Source organism: Guillardia theta, assembly GCF_000315625.1.
Source record: "Guillardia theta CCMP2712 unplaced genomic scaffold GUITHscaffold_56, whole genome shotgun sequence".
NCBI classification, from domain to species: Eukaryota; class Cryptophyceae; order Pyrenomonadales; family Geminigeraceae; genus Guillardia; species Guillardia theta.
Window position 1 is genome coordinate 327,654 of NW_005434618.1, and position 20,874 is coordinate 348,527.

Genomic DNA, 20,874 nt, shown 5'->3' on the forward strand with positions numbered 1-20,874 from the left:
CAATCCAAATTCACCTATGATTCATATGTTCTGAGTAGTACAGGCCATCACTGAAACCCATAACTTGATAGTAAAATGCGATCGCATCACCAGCCTCGCCTCTGCTCTTTCCTTGGGTCATGAGGCAGTGCAGGCGCCGCTGGGGGCTCTGAGTCTTCCGAAGCAGGGGCTGCAGGGGGAACTGACTCCAAGGCTGACTCGCTGACTCGGGTGGGTAGAGATCCACTGCATAGCTGCCGTGAGCCCGGGAAGAGCTTCAAGGCTGAGCTGGGGATAATTGCGCCCTGCTCAGAGGAAACTTTGCATCAACCGCCCTGTGACTGAAGGTTTTGGTGGAGGAGGAGGAGGAGGAGGAGGCAGATCAGTGGGGATGTGTAATGGTGACAACGAAGATGAACAGGTTGGTGCAGCAAGGAGGCATCAAGCGTTTCATTTGGAGGGAATCCATGGAAATGGCCATGCTGAGGTAACTTGGAAGGTCTTGTGTACCTTCCGATCACATGGCTCCTTGCAGATCGGACAGAAAGTTTCGTTCGACTTCAGGTGGAAACCGATTTCGTACTTCGAGGTGCGAGGTCTACGGACGAGTAACGGCAACGTAACGAGCGGGGCAGATCAAGAAACACGTAGCGGCATTGCGGGACCAAGTGGAGACGCTCGAGTCGGACATCACGAGAAATCTGTCAAAGGTGACGGCAGCGACTGTCCTGCTACTTTCACCCCTTGACAGCGGTGATGCTTCCACAGGCTCTGATCAGAAAGGAGGGAGTGAGCAGGGATGTGAATGCTTCGGAGTCCGTTGCGCGAGTAAGCTGCCTCGAAGGGTACATGAGTGGTCTCCTCACATGACACTGGCCAGGCACTTCAAGGCGCCGAATGGCTCTTGCACAAGCTGCCGGAGGAGTTGAGAGAGGTTTGCTCCGGGTGTGAAGGGGGAGGGGGTCGTCCTCACGTGTAGACCAAAGTGCATCGGATTCGGCTCCCTGCTTGCAAGTCTGATCAGCATGCGCAACAAGATGGTTCAGCTGATCTCCACAGACAGCCAGCGGCTCACCTGCCCCATCCTCTCGCAGGCACCGTCGGCTTCGCGCTCACTCCCCACCTGATCTCTCTGCAGACTGTCCGCTGGTATCGAGTCGACGACCTGGGCAACAAGCAAGAGATCTCCGATGGCTCGGGGGACGAGTACACGTGAGTGCGACGCCATGGCCTGCTGCTGTGCTGATCCCCGCCCCTCAGGGTCAAGGAGGAGGACGAAGACTTCACCCTGAAAGCAGAAAGCACTTGCTCCTGTACCAACTGGCTTCCGCTCTCGTTGGAGGAGCTAGAGGCGCTGTCGCAGGATGCTCCCTGCTCAGAGGATTTCCGATGTCGCGCAGAGTCGAAGGCCTTTGCCTACACGTGCAGAGTGCGGAAAGGTGATGGAGGAGGTGAGATCTCTGTCGCTGACTTGGTTCGTATCCTGCAGCCTCCAACGTGATTCACTCGCTAGAGGTTCACCTCCTAATCCTCTTCCTCAAATCCTGCTTCTCCTCTTCTCTCCTCTCCTCTTCTCTCCTCTCCTCTCCTCTCCTCTCCTCTCCTCTCCTCGCCTCGCCTCGCCTCTCCTCGCCTCGCCTCGCCTCTCCTCTCCTCTCCTCGCCTCGCCTCGCCTCGCCTCTCCTCTCCTCTTGGGTCTTCTCCCTCACCTTCTACTGCAGCTCCTCGGTCCCTTCACGGTCGGTGCACTCGCCAAAGTTCGCTGGAGGTGGAAGGAGGAAGCGGCAGGCAAGCTTCTGCATCCTGCCACGTCTCAGCGTCACGCTCCCTTGGCAGGGCAGAAGAGCCTGAGTGTCCGCTGGTTCAAACAGGTGGATGGGGAGGAGGCGATGAAAGTGCCGGATCGTCAACGGCTCGTGATGCTGCATCAGCATCTGCCTCCCATCGACTCGCAGGCAGAGGAGACCCCTTCCTCCTCCTTCCTCATCCCAGCAGAGACCTTGGTAGCTCTTGTCCTTCTCTCCTCCAGCCTGCTCTCCAGCTGACGGCTCTGCAAGGGAAATCGCCTGTGGGTCGAGCTGCAGGCTCGTAGCAGCAGCTTCCCTCCCGTGCAGGTGAATGAGCCTCGCAGGGCAGGAGCGACTTCTGATGTTGCAGCAGAGGAGCTACTGGGTTGCGTCCTCCCGCGTCCTCGCAGAGAAGGTCTCTTGTGCGAGTCGTTTACTGCTGCGATGATGGTCTGCTGCGTCGCAGGATCCGACGAGTCCATCGGATGCTCCTCGATCCTCGAGGCACGAACAAGTGCAGCAGGTGAAGTGCATTTCTTGTCCTCCTGCCTTGATGCTTCTTCTTCTTTCATCTTGCGGCGACAGTCAAGGCTGGCGGAAGGTCTGCAGATTCTGCCTTCTCTTGCTCACTCTGAGATGCCCAACAGTGGCAAGTGGGGACGTGCTGGAGGTAGCGAGAGAGGAGCCGCAGGTTCACGTGTGCTGGTCGTGTGCTCCCTTCATCCCTGACGCTGATCCCGTCCAGGAAGCGATGGAGCGGGCGAGCTCCCTGGCCGTTGCGAGTCGCTCGAGCCCGTTGGGATGTGAAGCTCTCTTTGATCCGGACCCGGTGGAGCATGTCGGTGGCGTCGTGACGTGTCACTCCCTGTTCGCTCCTCCTCGCGATGGCGAGCTGGACGCCTCAATCACCTGCGACCTGGTGGGCCTGGCAGAGGAGGGAAGTCTCCTCCAGCTCGAGGTCCACAGCGGTGGGATCCTCCTCCAGCCTCGAGAGTTTTCTGTCGACTGGTATCGAGTGCGGGGCGAGGAGGAGGACGAGGAAGCAGCGCACTCTCAGGCCGAGGCCGCACTGGGAGGAGCGAAAGGAGGAGGACGAGGAGGATCAGGGGGACGAGGAGAGCGAGGAGGGAGCGAGGAGCCTGCGGGTCGCAGTGTGGATGAGCAAGTCCATCTCTCCTCCTCCTCCAGCTACTCGCCCTCACGCGACGACATCTCGCACAACCTCGTCGCCCTCGTCCGCGTGCCGGAAGCCTTCAACAGCCTCGACAGCGAGAAGTCCGCAGAGTTTCGCCTCCTCAGCCCCCAAGTGACCCCGGGCGAGCCAGCGGTCTCCAACTTGAGGATCGTGCGCAGAGAGGGGAAGGAGGGGAGGAGTCTGATCCTTGAGGGGGGCTACGCTGGAGGGGAGGAAGGAGACTCCCGGTTCCAGTGGCTTCTTTCCTCTCAGGATGGGGAGGTCCAGGTGGTCGGTAGGGAACGCGAGCTGCGACTCGTCAAGGTACTTCACCTGACAAGTATCGATGTCGATGACCGGAGGATGCAGGACTTCATCGGGTGTCGTCTGCAAGGAGGCTACCTCCCCGTCCGGTGGATCTTCATCTTCAACATCCCCTGGCCTCCTTTCCTCCTCACCGCTCCCTCCTGCCTGCCTCGCTATGTCGTCTGCATCCATCGTCCATCCCTCATCCTGGCCTCTTGTCCCTTGTATCCTAGTCCTCTTCAACACCCTTCCTCCCTCCCCCACCCTTGCGTCCTTCCCGCGTCTGTATCCCCCTTCCCCCGCTCATCGTTCACCTCATGATCCCCGAGTCGCTGCATGCTCCATCTGGTCTCTGACTGCACGAGCAGGGCGGATGGGAGGGAGGGCGCCTGGACTTTCTCGGAGCTGTCAAAGAAGATAGCCGTCTACGACGTCTACAACGAGGTCCAGCTGACGGACAAGCGAGGAGGAGGAGGAGGAGGAGGGGGAGGGGGAGGAGTAGGGGTAGGGGGAGGAAGGAGAAGCGCGAGGCAATGAGCGGCGCCTGTACTTTTAAACTTTTGTGAGGCCGATAAGGGGCAACTCGATCAGCCCTGTCTCCCTCCCTCCCTCCTCCACCTGTATGAAGAACTTCAGCCTGTCGTCTCAGCACACACGCTGCTGACCTGCGCGTACTCCAGCTTCTGCACCTTCCCTGATTGCAAGCGATCTCTGCGGGGGAGAGAAGTCAAGAGCAAGGGGAGCAGGGAGCAGGGCCCGCACACCTGAAGAGCGACCGGCGCAGGAGGATCTGGACAGCCTTCTGCACGCCCAGGCAGTGATCGTCGGGCAGGGGTGCATCCTGTTGAGAGTTTTGGCGGTCGAAGATGAAGGAGAACGCCTTCAGGATGTCTTTGTTGGAGCACTCTACGGGAGCGTCGAAATGAGAGGGGATGATCCTCTTCACGTCCCACCTCAGCACCCTCTTCACCCAGCTCCTGGCCAGCTCGGGGTCGGTCTCGTACACGAACAGCCTCAGCTGAGGGCAGACGTAGAGCTTGTCGGTGAGCTTGTCAAAGTCTTCGTCCTTGTAGGGAGTCTGGATGGTGTAGATCTGCATCTGATCCATGGCCTTCTTCCTTGCCGGGCTCCACTCCTTGGGATAGAGGTTAAACGGAGCCCTCCGGTCCCTTGCCCCTGTTTCGGTGATCCAGTCAGTCTTGGTGCTGCTAATGTACGTCAGGCTGTCCGTGACCAGCAGCGTCTTGGATCTCTTGTGGAAGAGAGCAGCCTCGGCGGCGTTTGCGAACTGCGGGGCATCGAAGAAGAGAAGCTCGTGCTCGATCTCCCTCGCCCAGGGAGGAACGGGGCTGGCGGGGTAGGTTACCCCGTTGAGAATTGCCTGCTGGAAGTTGTTGGTCAGCCAGCCGTCGATCCTGATGGGCCGGACGAGGTCGACGAAGAGACCGAGGCCGGCAGGCATGAGGTTGGTGAGCCCCGGCACGTAGTTGAAGACGCCGGGGCAGGCATAGAAGGAGGCCTGCGGGAACTTGTCGACAAAGGAGCGGCAGAAGAACTTGTGCTCGAGGGCGGTCGAACCAAGGACGATGTGCTTCACGTCTCCCAGGGAGCGAACCATGTCGAGGCATTCACCAGTGGGAGCGATGGGGTTGTGGACGAGGATAGAGCCGTCCTCGAGCCTCACAGCCGTCATCCTGATGTTCACTGAGATGTTGAGGAATCCTATCGCCTGCTCTCCCCGATCAGAACACACCATGGATGAACCTCTCCGGTGCCGAGACCCTCACCTGCTCTAACATCCACATGTCCGTGGGAGGTTTGCCACCAAAAAGCGATGAGGAAGGGAAAGTGAGCTTCTCCATGTGTGTCTTCCTGGCGAAGTAAGGGTACCACACAGGGTTGAAAAACCTGCCGCACCGATCGTTCTGCTGTTAGTCTCCCTCATCATGAATGAACCACTCACCTTTCTTTGCTATCAGCCAGGAAGAGGTTGTTAATATCTGGGGTGCTGAAGAACATGCGCTCTCCTTTGCTCGGCGAAGCTCGCTTATTCGATACAACGACTGAAGAAACATATGGTCTACCACTTGACAGGGCGGGCATGAAGGAAGGGGAGAACGAGGAGGAGCAGGAGGGAAAGGAGGAGGAGTGTAAGGGCAAGGAGGAGATCAAGGAGGTTCGCCAGCCTCCCACCATGTCCACGAGGACAAGCGCTACGAGCGGGATCAAGGCTCCCTCCTGCCCTGTTGCCATCCCTCCTTGCTTGTATGAAGTCAACGAATGTCCCTCCTCCCCACTCTTACCCCATTCGAACTTCCGAGTCGGCGGACTGCGCAGGCCCGACTCCTACTACTCCCCGGCGGCAGCCCGGTAGTACGCCAGGTTCCGGGACTCATCTGGTGGGCCGTTTAGAGATCCACTGACTGATCACTGATTGTCCTCGTACTGATCTTTAACTTAACTTTGAGTAAAGATCACCGGGCAGAAACGGTCTTCAACTTCGAATTCAGCAAACAACTTAAAGTTCTTTTGTACTAGGTGGCGGACTGCGCAGGCCCGACTCCTACTAGACTTTTGAGTCCTGCGCCGGGCCAGCCCGCCCCCCCTCCCCGGGCCTGCTTGCCGGGGGGTTCATTTGGTACTGCCCCTTGGACACTAGACGTCGGGGATGGGAGGAACAGGGGTATGGGAAGGGATATTGGGGGGTGAGTAGATGGGGGGTCACATGAGGTGACTGAGGTGAGTGGGGTGGGGTCCTACCTTTGACAAGCGTGATGGATGGACGCGACATGGAGAAAGACAAGAGGACGATGGCGGTAAGAAGGCGGCGGGAGAGAGGGAGATCATGCGGAACAGTCTGATGGGGAGGAGACCATGTGGAAGACAGCCTCTCCTTGTGGGCTCTCTTGGCAAGTTGATTGCATACATGAGATCTTTGGATTGACTGCGCTGCTGTTGGAGTTTTTCTGCTATGGTGCTGATGATGCTTTCATTTTTACAAGGTTGGGGAGTGAATTTTCCAACACTCTTTCACATGGCCCATCCATGGTCAAGCTGCGTCTTCATCATTTACACACTCATAGGTACTGGTGCCGGTTATTTATGTTTACTGACACATCACAACAGTCAACCTTGTTCCTGCCCAAGGTTCGGCTGGATTCTCCCTCAGTTTACAGCATACCTCTGAACCATGCTCTTTCGGCACAAGCTTGAAAGCCCGAAATCAGTCGTCAGGGCTGTGTGTTCTCCATTGTGTGAGGAATCCCTTTCCCTCTATCACCCTCAATTTTCTCGAGAACGGGGGCCCTCCCGAAGTCCTAGCATCAGTCGTGGTGACGGCGCAGCTGTGGAAGGATGGCATGAAGAAGAGCCTGAGTGGGGTGACAGCTGTGGAGATCTTGGCATCGAAGGACATTGTCTTCGACAACTTGCAGCTCGATGCGCTGGAAATCGGTTCCAACTACACTATCACTTTCAGCGCGTACTTCCGTGGTGAAACAGTAGTGTTTGGAACGAACCCAATCACTTTCATCGGTGAGTTCCTGAGACCCGACTCACAGGATCTGTTTTACTATGTCGGGCAAACCTTCGATACGCTGAATGTGCAGATGAGATCAACGGATTTCACACGGGCTGTGTCAGCGAGGATTAACAACAGTCTCTTCTTCTTTGAAGACAACTATCAGTCCTATCAGATTGCGTTCACCGAAGGATTCTACTCGATTGATGGTGTTAACTCGGAACTGCGATTGAAACTTGAAGACCTGGGTATTGCTGTCGACCTGTTTTCTTTCACCAAAGTCCAAGATAAGGTATTTGAACGTTGAGCGTTCGTGGGCATGTTACGCTGAAGTGGATGCCAATGTCAGGTGGTCATCAACGTTGCCTTCGAGGGTTGGAGGGTTATCTTCAGTGCAAGCGGCTCCATCGGAAGCTTCCTGGGATTCAATCGAGATATTCCAAACAGCAATGAATACACTGTTGTGCCTAATATGCAGTTCACTGCTGACTTTGCTCGACAGGTAGATACGCTTCTTGTTGATTTGCTGTTGCTGGTCTTGTACTAACCTAGTCATTCAGAGCCTGCCTATCACACTGCCCGCCGGTCAAGCGGCATGCGGACGTTTCTGTGCAGTGGCACACAGTGATATCCAAATGAAGGACAAGTTCAATGTGTCAGTCAAGGTGTTCGATGTCGGCGATGGGCAGCTCAAGGGCTCGATCTATGGTGAGACAGTAGTTGCGATTGATGCTGGTGTCGCAAGTTTCTCGAGCATCAGAGCAAACGGTCTGGTTGGCTCCAGGTTTGTACTTGTGTTTTACCTGGATCAAGTGTCTGTGGTTTCTGCTGTCAATCAACAGATTCGGGACTTCTATCAGCAGAGCTCGTTGCAGTATCCCCTTCAGCTCGGGCTCTTTCCCGACACACTGCAAATCGACTGGAGCTCTGGAAACGTGCTTGTCGACGAGTCAGTGAGCACGATGTCTGTAACGCTAGTCGATAGCGCCATGCCCCTGACGACTCTCGTGGTGGTGGAGACCGATGGTTTCATTCTGGACATAGAGCTCTTGAACTCCAACCAGAACCTTAACCTTCAGTATCTGGGAGGAACGACAACCCAGTATGTCGAGTCCGCTAAGTCCCTCTTTGCAGACCTCAAAATTCTCGGGACGGCGGGAACGGGCTATGTCTTCAAGGTCTGCCTCAGCAATCAAAACTCGATCCTCCCGCTCTGCACGCAAACGGCCACGTTTGTTGTCTATCCTCAAGGGATCTCCATCGTTGAGAGCACTTGGCCGAAGTATCTCTACGAGGACCAGACCTTCCCTCAGATCTCCATCCGTATGATCGGTTCGAGCCTGTCCAACCTGCGCTTCTTCAACACAGACGCTTTTGAGATAGAAGTATCCTTGCTTCGCCATGGAATCCGCCGGCCAACGGCCTTTAGCTCGACTCCCAAACTTATCTTCACTGGACTACAGGATGTCAAGTTCAACAACCTGAGAGTCTTCGATGAACTTGGTTCTGAGTACCAACTGCTGTTTGTCTTGAACATCAATGCTGCGTTCCTTAGCGCCGCAACGTCGTCGTCTCTTGTCACACAACGTGCTGTGACTCCCCTATTTGACATGATACCGAGAGGCGTACAGATTCAAGAGGTCTCCGACTTCAACTGCGGTGGATCCTTTCAAGCCTCAGTGTCTCTCGTGACCTTCGCCATGATCAACTTGATCCCAGCCGACGGTTTTGAAGTCTCCCTGGTGCTCGTTGCGAGTGAAGACCTGGGCAGCGAGTCCAGCCTGCAAGGCACAACCAAGAGAAACATCACTGGGACATCTGTCACCTTCAGCGGCCTTCAGTTGCTGTCATCCTCTCCCTCCTGCATCGGAACCTACCGGCTCAACTACACCCTCACGTGCCTGTTCTCCGGCCAGACTTACGGGCCTTACCAGTCCAACGCCTTTCGAGTCCTTCCGTACAACATCAGCTTTCAGTTTCCTCTCCCCACCAACCTCCTCGAAGGAGAACTCCTTCCGACCGTGGTGGTGCAAGTCCAAGGGGCCAACGGCGACGTCCTGAGTGGCCTGACGGGGTCAGCTGACAAGTTTGGCCTTGTGAGCGTCCAGCTGTACCGCGATGAGTCTGGACCATGCGCTGCTCCTTCATCCTCTCCCTCCTCCGCTCCTCCGCTCCCCAACCTTCACGGACGGAAGGAGCTCAATCTTACCTCGGGCAAGGCTGAATTCTCTGACCTGACCATCTTTGGGATCATCGGCTCCTGCTACGTGCTTGTGGCCAACTACACAGTCCCGAGCATGGCGAGCTTCGTGCTGAGATCTACGACCTTCCGCCTGTGGCCCAACTCCCTGAGCAGCAACCTCACCAACGAATGCGACTTCAACAACTTTCCCAGCATCAACTGCAGCCTGTTGGCGCTGGTGGGCCGCCCGCTGCCACCGGTTGTCGTCCGTCCGATCTTGAGAGATATGTCGGGATCGTGGGAGCTCGAGGCCGTCGACCAGTTGTACGTCGGCGCGTCACTTGTTAGCTGCGAGACTCGTTGCAAGCAAACCCTCAGGAACTCCTCGTGTGAGGTCGACTACTACCCTCCCAGGCTCCTCACGCTCTCGACGTCCTTTGCTGGGAGCCTGGTCGAGAGGCAGCTGGACTATCCGATCTTTGGCGTCAGCGCAGCATCCTTTGACATCAAGAGGATCTCTCAGAACTCTTCATGGCCGGGTCATCCCAACTGCCTCTCAGTGGAGCTTCGTGCCAACGTGGATCTGCTGGGAGGCCAGGGGGCGAGCATCACAGTCTCAGGGCTGTCAGGATTGAACTTGCGGTCGCAGACAGGCGTCAGGCTGGTCGACTCCCATGGCAACGACTTGTCCTCGATGTGGTTCAAGAGCACGTCCTGGAAGCAAGGGATCGGTGAGCTGGCAGTGCAGCTGAGGGATGACGTCACCCTGGCAGCTGGGCAGGAGCTGAACTTCACCCTCTGCGCCCGCAACTCCATGGTAGCCCAGGAGTCACCGGCTGTGGTCGTGGAGGCCAACGGGGGGGTCGTCATACCCCCCAGCCTGATGGAGAAGGGGGTGGGTCCGAGGGCCCCCATGAGCATCGACGCTCCTCGCATGTCCGTCGCTGACATCGGGCAGAGTTCCCCTGGCCGGGGGCGGACAACCAAGTACTCATCACCCTCGTGCCCAACTTCCAAGATGCCGGCGGCCAGCTGACACTGCTGGGCCTTCCCAGCACCTTCTCCAGCAGAGCCTGTCCCTGGTCAACGTGGCCCCGCAGCACCTCAGCGACCTCTCGACCCTCCTGGTCGACCTGCAGGCGTCGGCGATCTCCATCGGCTACAGCTCGCTGGTGAGCGGAAGGAGTTACGTACTCTCCTTCTCCCTTGTCAACCCGGTCTCCCAGTCTCCCCCCTCTGCTGTCTCAGTGCAAGTCGCCTCCCCCCAGCTCCAGACTTTCGTCCAAGGCCTCACCGCAGACAACCGCCCGATCAGCGGCCTCCTCGGGTCAGTGGCGGGAGATGCCGCCCCTTTCTACGTTCAGAACGCTTCCGTAGCCTTTCTGTCGCTGTACCAGAGCAGCTCCTTCCCGTACCCCGCCTCGTCAGCAATCATCCTCCGAGTAGGCTTCAACTTCAGGATTGCTGCTCTTGCCACCTTGCAGCTCACGGGGTTTGCCGACGCTGTTCTCCTCTCCAACGCGACCTTGTCCTACAAAGCAGCCAACGGGACCAACGTGACGTCGCCCGCCACCATCGACGTCGTCGGAGGGAAGCTGAGCATTCAGACTGACATGGCACTGAGTGCGGGGCGTGAGCTCTTCGTGGCGTTCTCAGTGGAGAACCCAAAGTGGCGGGTCAACCAGTCCGTTACCTTGGAAACCACTACGGATCTCTACAACTCCAGCTTGCTCCTGAGCAGCGAGGTCGGCCGCTACCTCGTCGAGGCTCCAGGGTTTCACTCGGCCACCATAAGGAGGAACACAAGTTATGCGGGCATGCCAGCCAAAGTCACCATCTCCCTCCTCTGCAACATCCCCCTCCTCGCCGGGTCTGTGCTCACCATCACCTCCTCCTCAGCTGTTTTCCAGCTAGCGCAGGTCTGCTGGGCCGCTCAGAATCTTGTCTCGGTGACGATCGAGCCAGAGAGGGTCTCCCTTGCGCTCCTGACAAACTTGACAACCTTGCAAGCGATCGACGTCTCCTTGTGCGCTACCAACGACGCCCAGTCCCTCCCTCCGCCTTCGTTCCTCCTTGCTGCCAACTTGATCTCTCCAGGAACGTGTTCGAGCTGCTACGAGACGATCGACCTGGTCTCACTGGACGGCGGCAGCATGCAGATAGACCCGCCAGGCTTCACCACCGCCCAGATCACTCAGACGAACCCCTTCCCTCTAGGCAAGAACACCATCTTCATCACCCTGATACCCAACTTCCTGGTAAACGTGAACTCGTCGGTGACCTTCACCTTCTCCCTGGGCTCCAACGAGACCCTCGGCGACTTGCTCAGCGACTTGAGTGTCTTCCCATCAGACCTCTCCGACTCTTACCAGGTGGACGCTGCGGGCCCGAGCATCCGCTTCCTCCTCAGCAGGGACGTGCGAGCTGGAGAGGTGATGCTGTTTGCCTGGAACGTGTCCAACCCTGCAGGAGCTCGGAACTCCACACCCGTCTCGGTATCCTGCAGCTTTCAGGGGCTGGTAAGAGTTGCTTCCTACCAGCTTCAGGAGGACTCGTCAGCGATTGCCGGGCAACTCTGGTCCATCAGAGGAGACAAGCTACCGTTCCGTGTGAGCCCCCCAGCCATTCCCTTCGGCCAGGCTCATCAGTCGACAAACTACCCAGGAAGGTCCAACGAGATCAGCATCAACTTTGCCCTCACCGTCGAGATGCCGGCCGGTAGCAAGTTCACTCTCGCTGGGCTCGACATCGCATGCTCGGGGAGCAAGGACATGGTCGTGTATGGCGGCAGCGGCAGCACCGTCCCCACCCTCTCCTCCTCCTGCCCCGCCAACACTTCCATCACCTGCGCCATCTATGACTGCTCCTCTCTCAGCCTCCTCCTCGAGCTCGCCAACAGCCTCCCTGCCGGGGAAGTGATTGCGTTCAAACTAACCCTGCAGAACCCCAGCTCCGTCTCCTTTCTCGACTCCTCCTACCTTGACAGCCTGACGGAGCTGGACTGTACCCCAGCAGGCGGGCAGCTGACCGGGCAAACTTCGCGGCAGCTGGGGTCCTCCTTCCTCTTCGACCGCCTTGTCGTCGGTGGAGCCTTCGGCTTCTTCGCCATCGAGTTTGACCTCATCCATCAAGTCGTCGGCAACCCCGTCAGGACGAGGGGGAGGTCAGACCGTTTCCTCGTGGCCCCAGCGAGCATCCAGCTGGATCCTTCCCAGCTGGACTCTGAGTACCAGACGTCTCCTGCCGTCCTCTCCAACAGCTCCCACGGCAACCTCCCTCTCTTCCTTGTCTCGTTCCTCGATCAGCTCGGCCGCGTCCTCAACGTCTCGTCCCCGGGCATCCGAGTGGTGGCGCATCTACTCAAGAGCGGGCACGTCATGGACGAGTTCTTGGAGGGGCAGACGATACAGAGGGCCCAGGGCTACAGCGCGAAGTTCACGGACTTGAGGATCGCGTACCTGACAGGCAGGAACTTCTCCCTCACCTTTAGCATCGAGCTCGGCAGCCGCTCCCTCTCCTCCTCAACCTCTCACTTCAACATCCTGCCGTCGGCGCTGAAGGCCAACGGCTGCCCCGGGGACGTCCTGACCGGGCAGAGCTTCCAGCTCACCTTCCACCTCGTCGACCAGAACGGTGTTGTCCTCTCTGCAGACGACGGCAGCTTCAGCATCGAGATCGACCTCCTCCTCGACGGCGCTCCCTCCTCTCAGTACCTCCTCGGCCATCGGACGGCCCTGATCAAGGATGATGCGATCTCCTTCCCGGATCTCCGCATCCTCAACGTCTCCGGCAGCAACTTCCGCTTCCAATTCACCCTGGCGGTGGACGGGCAGCCCATGGGCTCGATGCTCAACTCGTCGGGGAGCTCGGACTGCACCTCCTCCTTCTCTGTCTTCCCTTCCTCCATGCGCCTCGTGCCGCAGGCCGACTGCATCAGCAGCTTCCTGTCAGGGGAACTGCTTTCCTCCTTCACCTTGGAGGTGCTGGACGTCGAAGGCAAGCCAATCGAGACTGTCTCCGACCCTTCATTCGCGCTTGTCAAGGCTTCCCTGCTCCCTGCCCAGCTGGCAGATCAGCTCAACGGCACCACCCAGGTCCCGCTGAGCTCCGGCCGAGTGACCTTCTCCTCTCTCCGGGCCCCCATTGCCGGGATATCACTCCGCCTGCTGTTCGAGCTGCAGCTGTCGATAACCACTGCCGTCATCAGCAGCAACTCCTCTGCTTTCGTCGTTGCCAGCGACCCGTTCGACGTCCTCCCAGTCAGCATCCACCTCGAGAACGCCTCCAGCGTTCCCCACCTCCTCTGCTCTGCCCATCCCCTCTTCCTCCCTCCTCTCCACTTCCTCCTCCTCGATGTCAATGGCGCTCGGATCTCAGCAGCCCTGGACCTCAAGATTGCGGTCTCACTGTACAACAGCAACGGGGAGGATCTCGCTGGTAAGATCCAAGGATCCTCCTGCCACGACGTGTCCTCCTCCTCCTCCTCCGCCCTCTTCACCGACCTTCTCATCGAGGTCAGCGACGTTGGAAGCTTCTCCCTGCTGTTCACCCTCAACGGACCTCTGTGCAACCTGTACCAGGGCAGGAGCTACTCCCTGGACCTCAACAGCTCTTTGTGCCAGCTCCAGGACCCCACGAGCATACTTGACATCCAGCAGTACCTGTCCAACAGGACGAGCACTGCTGAGCTGGTGCTGGGAGGGGAGGAGGAGGCGTTCGGCCTGCAGGCGAAGACTCTGACGTTCATGTCCCAAGAGAGCGGCTCGAACCTCTTCCTTGACGCGCAGTTCCCCTTCCTGCAGAACTCCTCCAGCCTCGGCTCCTTCTCCCCTCTAGACGCGCACGACGTCACGATCTCCTCCGCCAACTTCTCCGAGCTGTCGGTCAAACTCCCCGACGACCTCGTCCGGCCCCTTGCCTACTCTGAGGTCACCAGGTTCAGCCAATGGAGAGGAGCAGAGATCAGCGAGAGGTGGGATGCGTCGTTTGAGCCCCTCAAAGTCGCCTACTACACCCGAGCAGCGGGCAAGAAAGACAGTCTCGAGTCGGACGTCCAGTACGACGTGCCGGGACGGGTCTTCCCTCCTGACGTCCAGCTGAAGGACAGGAGGACGCTAACGCCCTGGGCAGCTCGCTATGAAGGCAGCAGCTTCCAGCTGCGGAAGCAGAGATGGAGAGACACCTCGGGCAATGGTCAGGACGCGATCGTAGAGTCAGGCTACTGCAACTGGCCGGGCCCGAGCTCGGGCAGGCCGGTCGTGATGGGCTCGGGGACTGAAGTGATTCTCTTCCCCGAGGGCCTTCTACAGGAGTCCTTTACCCTCTGCACTGCCTACCGCAGCGCCAACGGCAAGACGCCATGGCGGCTAGTGCGAAACCAGAACGAGTCTGACCTGTGGTATGAGCAGACCTTCCAGCAGTCCCAGATGACCGTCGACGAGTGGAAGCTGGTGTGTGTGTTCAGAGACGTCACCTCCATCGCGTTCCAGGAGATTTCCTACAGCGGCGATCATTCCCTTCCGTCCTCCCTGCCCGCTGCCGATCGCCTCTCCCTCATCTTCAACCCTTCTTCCTCCTGGTCCCTCCTCGAGCTCGCAGTCTGGCCTCGCGTCCTTGGGGCCGCTGACTACGGGGAACTGGTCACTTTCTACAACAACATGGCATACTCCGACACCCTACCCAGCCCGACCCCAGCTATGAAGCAAGCTCCGCATATGCCAGAGATCTTCCGTTGCTCCGCCATGCCCACACTGCCCTGCCGCCTCCCCTCCGGTAACCTCTGCTCCTCCAGCAGCTCCGGAGCTCGCGCTACAGGCGGGTCGGTGGGCTACGACGGGGTGGTGATCTCGTCAGAGGTCCAGGTGTGGGTGACGAGGGACTACGCGCCTGGCAACGAAGAGCTGCAGGTCTCCTCGCTCGAGCTGCTGGGCTTCCGGCGGGACGCTCCTCTCGAGCAGGACGTGCTCGTGTCGTTTGCTGGGTATCAGCTGCAGGTGGTGGGAGTGAGCTGGACTAGCAGTTCGGTCCTGGTCACGCCAAACTACCAGACGCAGGTGGTCCTTGCAAACACGCAGGCGGTCACGATCGTGAATGTTTGCGGGTACGAGGCCTCCCAGCCAGTCGACATCGCCATCTTCTCAGCTCAAGTGGCTGCTGGGCCCGTCAAGGTGTTCTACTCGATCGGCACCGACAGCTCTCTCCCCCTCATGCAGGAGGCCAGCTGGGCAGAGGCAGGAGGGTCAGGGCAAGTCCTGCTGGGCGCCGGCAACATCTCCCAGCTCAACTTCATCACAGGAGAAGTCCCATCCTTCGCAGGTCCCAGGAGGAGCTTCAGGCTCGACACGGACCCCTGCTCGCTCTCCGTCGACTCTCCTTGCCAGGTCCACGAGATGTGCGTCAGCATACCGGACCCTCTCTCCTCCCCCTCCTTCTGGTGCATCCCAAACATCAAGTACTGCCTCCCCGGCTACGCCTACTCCCCCCTTAATCTCAGCTGCCAAGCGTGTCCTCCCAACACTTTCAAGAGCAAGAACTGCCAGCAGGACTGCGGCGTCTGCCGCTCCTGCCCTCCCCGTTCCTTCAGCCCCCCGGCCAGTGTTATCGACTACGACTGCTCCTGCCCCGATCGACTTACAACTCTGCAAGAGTTCACCCTGCCCTTCGTCCGCGGGTACCAGGTGACTTCTAGTTTTGACCTCCTCGCATATTCCCAGTCCTCCTCCCCTGTGCTCCCTTCCCCCCTAACACAACCGTCACCCATTACCGTTCATCCTCTCTCCCCTTCCTCCCCGCCCTCCCCTCTCTCACCCCTCCCCTCCTCCTTCCCCTCCCCTCTCACTATCCCTCCTCCCCATCCTCCTCCGCTCCCCTCAGCTCTTCTGGCGCAGGTCTGGGAGGAGATTGACAAGTGGGGATACGTCTCCAGCATGCCACTGCCCTGGGGCGAGACGAGCCAAGTGAGCTGGCAGGAAGTTCTCAACCTGACTCTGTCAGGGTCTGCCAGCATCCTTGGTACCTCCACTCAACTGTTGAACAGCGACCAGCAGCGTAAGCTGCACTTTCAAGGTTTCAAGTGTTTGCAGGACGGGGTTGTGCATTGACTCGATCATCTCAGATTGGTGTAGTCATGTTCTCGTCAGCAACAATCGCGAGTTTTACGCTTCCCTGACGAGCGATGGGGCCCTTGAGATCAGAAACAGCACAAGTGATGAGATCCAATGGAGGTCTCGATCCGGCCCCCTACTGGTCAGTTGTACCAACAGCTCCTCTCCTCCTCTCGCTATCTCTTTTCTTCTCTGTTCTCCTCTTCTCCCCTTCCCCCTCCTTCCGTGCCTCTCCTCCTCTTCTCCCCTCGCATCTTTTCTCATCTTCTGCTCTCCTCTCCTCTCCTCTCCTCTCCTCCTACTTCTGCTCCTCTCCATGATCCCTTCTATAGGAGAACTCGATCTGTTACCATGAGCTTCCCACGGATCTCGTCAACTTCACCTTCCAACTCTCCGACCAAGGGGCTCAGATCGTCTTCTCGCCATCATCTGAGGGTACCAGCCCGGTAGTTTGGCCGCAGGTGAATCGAGCATCCTGATCGAAGTGCCCCTCCTCCCTCCTTGTCCCTCCTCCTCTCCTACCTGCTCTCTGCGTTCCCTTGCTACCTGCTCCCTCCCTCCCTCCATTCTCGCTCCCTCCTCGCTCCTTCCTCTCATCTTGCTATCTTTCCTGCTCTCGGTACTACTCCACCTCCTCCCTATTCATCCTCCTCGTCCTCTTCCCCTTCCCTCCGCTCCTGACTCTCTCACTCGCAGCTCGACAACAACGACATGCATCCTTCCGACTCCGTCATCCTCCGGGACGACGGCTCCCTTGTGGGCGCAAACTCCTCCTCGCTGGTATGGCAGACGATAGCTGGAGATCTGCTGGGAAACTTCTGGATGTGCTACATGGACCAGTGCTGCTGGTCGAGCAAGATGAGCACGGGAGGGTCGCAGAAATACCTCAGGTGAGCACCTGCTGGGAGAAGAGGGGGAGGGGAGGGGAGGAGGGAGGAGGGGTTCTTAGAGAGGGGGAAAGGAGGGTCGTGCGTCCATGGTAGGACTGACGAGGAAGAACAGGAGGAGGGCGGGTGCGAACGAGAGCGTCACGTGCGAAGACTCGATCTTCAGCGTCGCCTCGGGGATGAGATTCTCCGTCGGCAACGGGAGCCTGTCGCTCTACTCTAGCGACTCGACCAGCGCTGTCATGTCCTCCCAAGGTACCTTGCTCTCTCCGTCCTCCTTGCTGCTCATCGCTCCTCCTGCTCCGCTGCCCTCTGAAACCTCTTGCAGTGCTCGATGTCGGGGACAGCGACTCTCTTCTCTACTTCTGCCCCTATGGCCTCTGCTTCTCCTCCCTGGACTCGACGTCAGCTCCCCTCAGCACTGTCCTCGTCCAGAATCTCTCCGAAGCCATCCTCCATCGCTTCACCTGCGAGTCCTCGGGGTCGGTTCTTCGCGCTCCTACTGGCCTCCTGGAGGCCTCCCACCCTCACAACGTCTCCCGCAACTGCTCTTGGACCGTGCTCCCCTGCGCCAACCGCTCGCTCCGCCTCTTCATCTCAGCTGAGACTTTCCAGCAAGGGCAGGAGAACTGCTCGGCTACCGGCAACTTCCTCTCGATCAGTTTGTGCCAAGACTCCTCCTGCTCGTCGTTCCAGCAGGAGCTCACGATCTGCCCTGCCGGCCGCGAGAAGTTCTTTCTTGCGACCAGCCCGGGAGTGGGAGTCAAAGTCTCCTACGTGGCCGATGTCAATGTGATTTTGACAAGCTCGGAAAAGACTCCAGCAGGCTCCAGCCAGCTGGAGGTCAACATATCGAACTCTTCCACCTTCAATACGTCAGATGTCAACTCTACTAGTGCCAACAGTACGTACCTCAACACGTCGAACGCAACCAACGCCAGCTCAGTACCAGCTGGGGCAAGTAGCATCGCGGTTGACTCGTGGTTCTCGGCCTCCTGGTTTCAAGAGCCCGTCGACGACCTCGGGGGCTGCAACTTCACCTGGACGAGTCAGAACGGCACCAACTACAGCAGCCTCAAGCTGAACGGGAGCAGCATGGAGGGGCCCTGCAGCTGGATCCTGGAGGCGAGCAACGGGAGCGTCGTTTCGTTTATCGTCAACGAGCTCCAGGGCGCAAACTCGTCGGGTTGCGGCGACTTTTTGCTGGTCGAGACGTGCGATGGCGTCTCCTGCTCCAGCTGGACGCCAGCTGAGAAGATCTGCGCGAGGGCGGGAGTGACGGCCAAGATCTTCCACACGAGCGAAGGCGGGAGGATGAGGGTGACAGTGGGGAGCGAGGAGACGATTTCCTCCTCCTTCGCCCTCCTCGCCTCCTGGATCGAGTCTTCGGTCCACGTAGGGAGGTCAGCAGCAAAACCCCTTCCCTCCGTGATGCCATACTTCCCTCCGTCCCCTTCCCCTGCCTCCTCCTCCTCCTCCTCCTCCTCCTCCTCCTCCTCCTCCTCCTCCTCCTCCTCCTCCTCCCTTTCCCTCTCTCCCACTTCGCCTCCCTCTTCTTCCGTAACTCTGACTTGCATATCCTTGTACAGGTCACTGACTCTCGAAGCGGACGGGGCTCTTGTCATTCTGACAGCAACTGACATTTTCCCATTTCGGTTCTAGCGGAGGAAGAAGCTGATGTGGAGAATGTTTCACCAAGTCTTGTAAATAATTGTTTCCACATTCCTCCTCCTCCACCCACTCTGTCCTCCCCTCCCCCGCTGACCTCGTCTCCTCCCCCTCTCTTCCTTCTTCTGGTCTTCTACCTCATTGCTCTGCCAAGAGCGTGAGGAGCAAACGAGAGCACCTTTCCCTCCCTTACCCATGCAGGAGAGGAACGCCAGGTCCGGTGCGATGCACAAGAGTTGCCTGCAAGGAGGGTGAGGAAGAGGGCAGGAGGGCAGAGGCATCGACCCAGCAAAGATAGCTCTCTCATCTGGAACCGTGTCTGTCCGCTCAGAGTCAGTGTGAGAGTCGGAGCAGGAGAAGGAGCAGGAGCAGGAGCAGGAGCAGGAGCAGGAGCAGGAGCAGGAGCAGGAGCAGGAGCAGGAGCAGGAGCAGGAGCAGGAGCAGGAGCAGGAGCAGGAGGAGAATCCTTCCTACCTGGGTTGGTGGCCATCACGGATTGCCAGGTGGTTCCTGAAGGAATGTGAGGAATAGGGAAAAAGGGCAGGAGGGCAGGAAAAGGAGGAGAAGGAGTTTTCTTGGGGAAAGGTGGGAGGGAGCGGGAACCAAAGCGAGTAGCGATGGAGTAGATGGAATCGTCGCCCTTCACGATGTACGGACGCCTGCCAGCTTGTAACCATCCTCCCTCCTCCCTCCTCCTCCCTCTCCCTCGCCTTCCTCTCCCTCCCTCCCTCCCTCCCTCCCTCCCTCCCTCTCCGTTGGGCGAACCCGATGGATATGCGCGAGCCCGGCAGGACCCTATCGGGGTGGGTGATGGAGTTGTTGTTGAGCATGAAGAGGGTCATCCAGTGCATGCCGAACAGGTTGGAGATGGAGATCAAGGTGTCCGTTTCCTGCACGTCGTAGGTGCAGAAGGTCGTGATGGAGGGGCGAGGGTAGACGTACAGCTTGATAGAGGCGGCGATCACGATGTTCTGCTGGGTGTCAGTGAGGAAGAACCGGAGGTCGACTCCGGTTGTAGACGTGGCGATGCCGCGTGGGTTGATGACGACCATCACGTTCCTGGCATACACGGTGTTGCCGTTGTAGATCATCTGGACCCTCTCAGTGGTGAAGTTCAAGAAGATCCCCCCGATCTCGCGGAAGGTCGACGTGTTCTGTCACAGCGGGTGAGCAAGGTAGGCCCGCCTCTCTCGCGTACCTCGCAGCAGTTGTCCGGCACCACCGTCAGGTTCCCCGAGGTCGCTCGGATCGTCAGGGCCCCGAGACGGTTGGCGTCCTCGTGCCCAACTCTGAACGTGTGCGGGAACGTCGGGGTGCCGCTCGTCGTCTTGAGGTCCTGGAAGGTGTTGGCAGGAGGGACGTTGTCGAAGAAGGGGGTAAGAACAGTAGAAGTGAGAGTGAAGGAAACAAGGCCAGGCTTCGTGTTGATGTCCGAGACTGTTATGTTGATGCGAAAGGTCCCGATCACTGCAGGAGTGAGGCGAAGGAACCCGTTGGACTGAGCCACTTCCTTGCTCACTGTCACACTGTCTGGAGCGATGACGACCACAGACAAGGAGGAGGAAAAGACGTAGTTAGGATCATAGTTGCCGATCACAAACGGAACCACTACTGGCTGACCAACCTTCCCGACCAAGTTGTCGATGGGTTCGAAGTACAACCCGTACTCCTTGCAGATCCTTCCCTGACCTATGTTGGGGTCCTTCAGGCTCAGATCGTAGTACCCGGTAGGACACACGCAGATGAAGCTTCCCTGCGTGTCGGTGCAGTTGGCCTTGGGGTCACACACCCCCTGGGTGCACTCGTTGACGTTCTGACACAAGAGGCCGTCGCCCGAGTAGCCGGCGCTGCACGTGCAGGTGTAGCTCCCGATGGTGTTGGAGCACGTGGCGTGAACGTCGCAGGCTGAGGGCGAGAGACACTCGTTGATGTCCGTACATGTGAGAGGAGAGACGGGAATGTTGGTGCTCGTGTCCAACAGCGCTTGGTAGCCTCCATCGCAGATGCACGCTCCCTGTTGCCCGAGCCCCTTCGTGGAAGAGTGTGAAGGACAGGCTAAGCATGTCGTTCCTGTACTGTACATGTTCACCCCACATGCCACGCAGGATGTTCCGTTCAGCAACACCTTCACCTCGTATCCTGGGTTGCAGACAATGGCAAAGGTTCCAGTCACAGAAATGAACAGAGAGAGGAAGACGAGCCAGAAGCCATGCGGACTCATCGTGTTCAATGAGGTTCAAGTCAACCCAAGCGACTCAAGGTTTGTTT

The 20,874-nt window shown here is 58.4% G+C and overlaps 5 protein-coding genes across 5 annotated transcripts in view; 2 read left to right on the top strand and 3 right to left on the bottom strand.

Annotated features, from left to right (window-relative positions):
• The window catches only part of GUITHDRAFT_112063 (hypothetical protein), a gene marked incomplete at both ends in the record, with an annotated part of 5,341 nt that extends 2,768 nt beyond the window's left edge, over positions 1 to 2,573 (top strand). The window contains 16 exons of the mRNA XM_005828850.1: positions 44 to 116; positions 167 to 210; positions 401 to 466; positions 515 to 568; positions 615 to 689; positions 748 to 807; positions 860 to 913; positions 966 to 1,019; positions 1,118 to 1,191; positions 1,240 to 1,418; positions 1,816 to 1,982; positions 2,037 to 2,093; positions 2,140 to 2,181; positions 2,233 to 2,289; positions 2,352 to 2,436; positions 2,512 to 2,573. Coding sequence (XP_005828907.1) covers positions 44 to 116; positions 167 to 210; positions 401 to 466; positions 515 to 568; positions 615 to 689; positions 748 to 807; positions 860 to 913; positions 966 to 1,019; positions 1,118 to 1,191; positions 1,240 to 1,418; positions 1,816 to 1,982; positions 2,037 to 2,093; positions 2,140 to 2,181; positions 2,233 to 2,289; positions 2,352 to 2,436; positions 2,512 to 2,573 — 1,203 coding nt within the window. The remainder of the gene's footprint in view (positions 1 to 43; positions 117 to 166; positions 211 to 400; positions 467 to 514; positions 569 to 614; positions 690 to 747; positions 808 to 859; positions 914 to 965; positions 1,020 to 1,117; positions 1,192 to 1,239; positions 1,419 to 1,815; positions 1,983 to 2,036; positions 2,094 to 2,139; positions 2,182 to 2,232; positions 2,290 to 2,351; positions 2,437 to 2,511) is intronic.
• A 391-nt stretch (positions 2,574 to 2,964) lies between these two features.
• GUITHDRAFT_112064 (hypothetical protein) lies at positions 2,965 to 3,438 on the bottom strand (the record flags this gene model as incomplete). Its single annotated transcript, XM_005828851.1, has 1 exon — positions 2,965 to 3,438. The coding sequence occupies one exon, from the start codon at positions 3,436 to 3,438 to the stop codon at positions 2,965 to 2,967; it is 474 nt and encodes a 157-aa protein (XP_005828908.1).
• A 535-nt stretch (positions 3,439 to 3,973) lies between these two features.
• On the bottom strand, positions 3,974 to 5,511 carry GUITHDRAFT_88278 (hypothetical protein; the record flags this gene model as incomplete). The annotated part of the gene is made up of 3 exons (XM_005828852.1): positions 5,210 to 5,511; positions 5,034 to 5,154; positions 3,974 to 4,975 (listed from the first exon to the last, which is right to left on the bottom strand). Exons 1-3 carry the CDS (start codon positions 5,497 to 5,499, stop codon positions 3,974 to 3,976), a joined length of 1,413 nt encoding a protein of 470 aa, XP_005828909.1. The 5' UTR covers positions 5,500 to 5,511.
• A 509-nt stretch (positions 5,512 to 6,020) lies between these two features.
• On the top strand, positions 6,021 to 18,600 carry GUITHDRAFT_141667 (hypothetical protein; the record flags this gene model as incomplete). Its single annotated transcript, XM_005828853.1, has 12 exons — positions 6,021 to 6,062; positions 6,423 to 7,058; positions 7,116 to 7,268; positions 7,327 to 9,843; positions 10,049 to 15,625; positions 15,836 to 15,995; positions 16,063 to 16,193; positions 16,384 to 16,512; positions 16,748 to 16,941; positions 17,054 to 17,193; positions 17,267 to 18,341; positions 18,528 to 18,600. The coding sequence occupies 12 exons, from the start codon at positions 6,021 to 6,023 to the stop codon at positions 18,598 to 18,600; spliced, it is 10,827 nt and encodes a 3,608-aa protein (XP_005828910.1).
• A 144-nt stretch (positions 18,601 to 18,744) lies between these two features.
• On the bottom strand, positions 18,745 to 20,827 carry GUITHDRAFT_112067 (hypothetical protein; the record flags this gene model as incomplete). Its single annotated transcript, XM_005828854.1, has 6 exons — positions 18,745 to 18,752; positions 18,800 to 18,846; positions 18,892 to 18,925; positions 19,210 to 19,265; positions 19,372 to 19,760; positions 19,805 to 20,827. The coding sequence occupies 6 exons, from the start codon at positions 20,825 to 20,827 to the stop codon at positions 18,745 to 18,747; spliced, it is 1,557 nt and encodes a 518-aa protein (XP_005828911.1).
• Between the last annotated feature and the right edge of the window lie 47 nt (positions 20,828 to 20,874).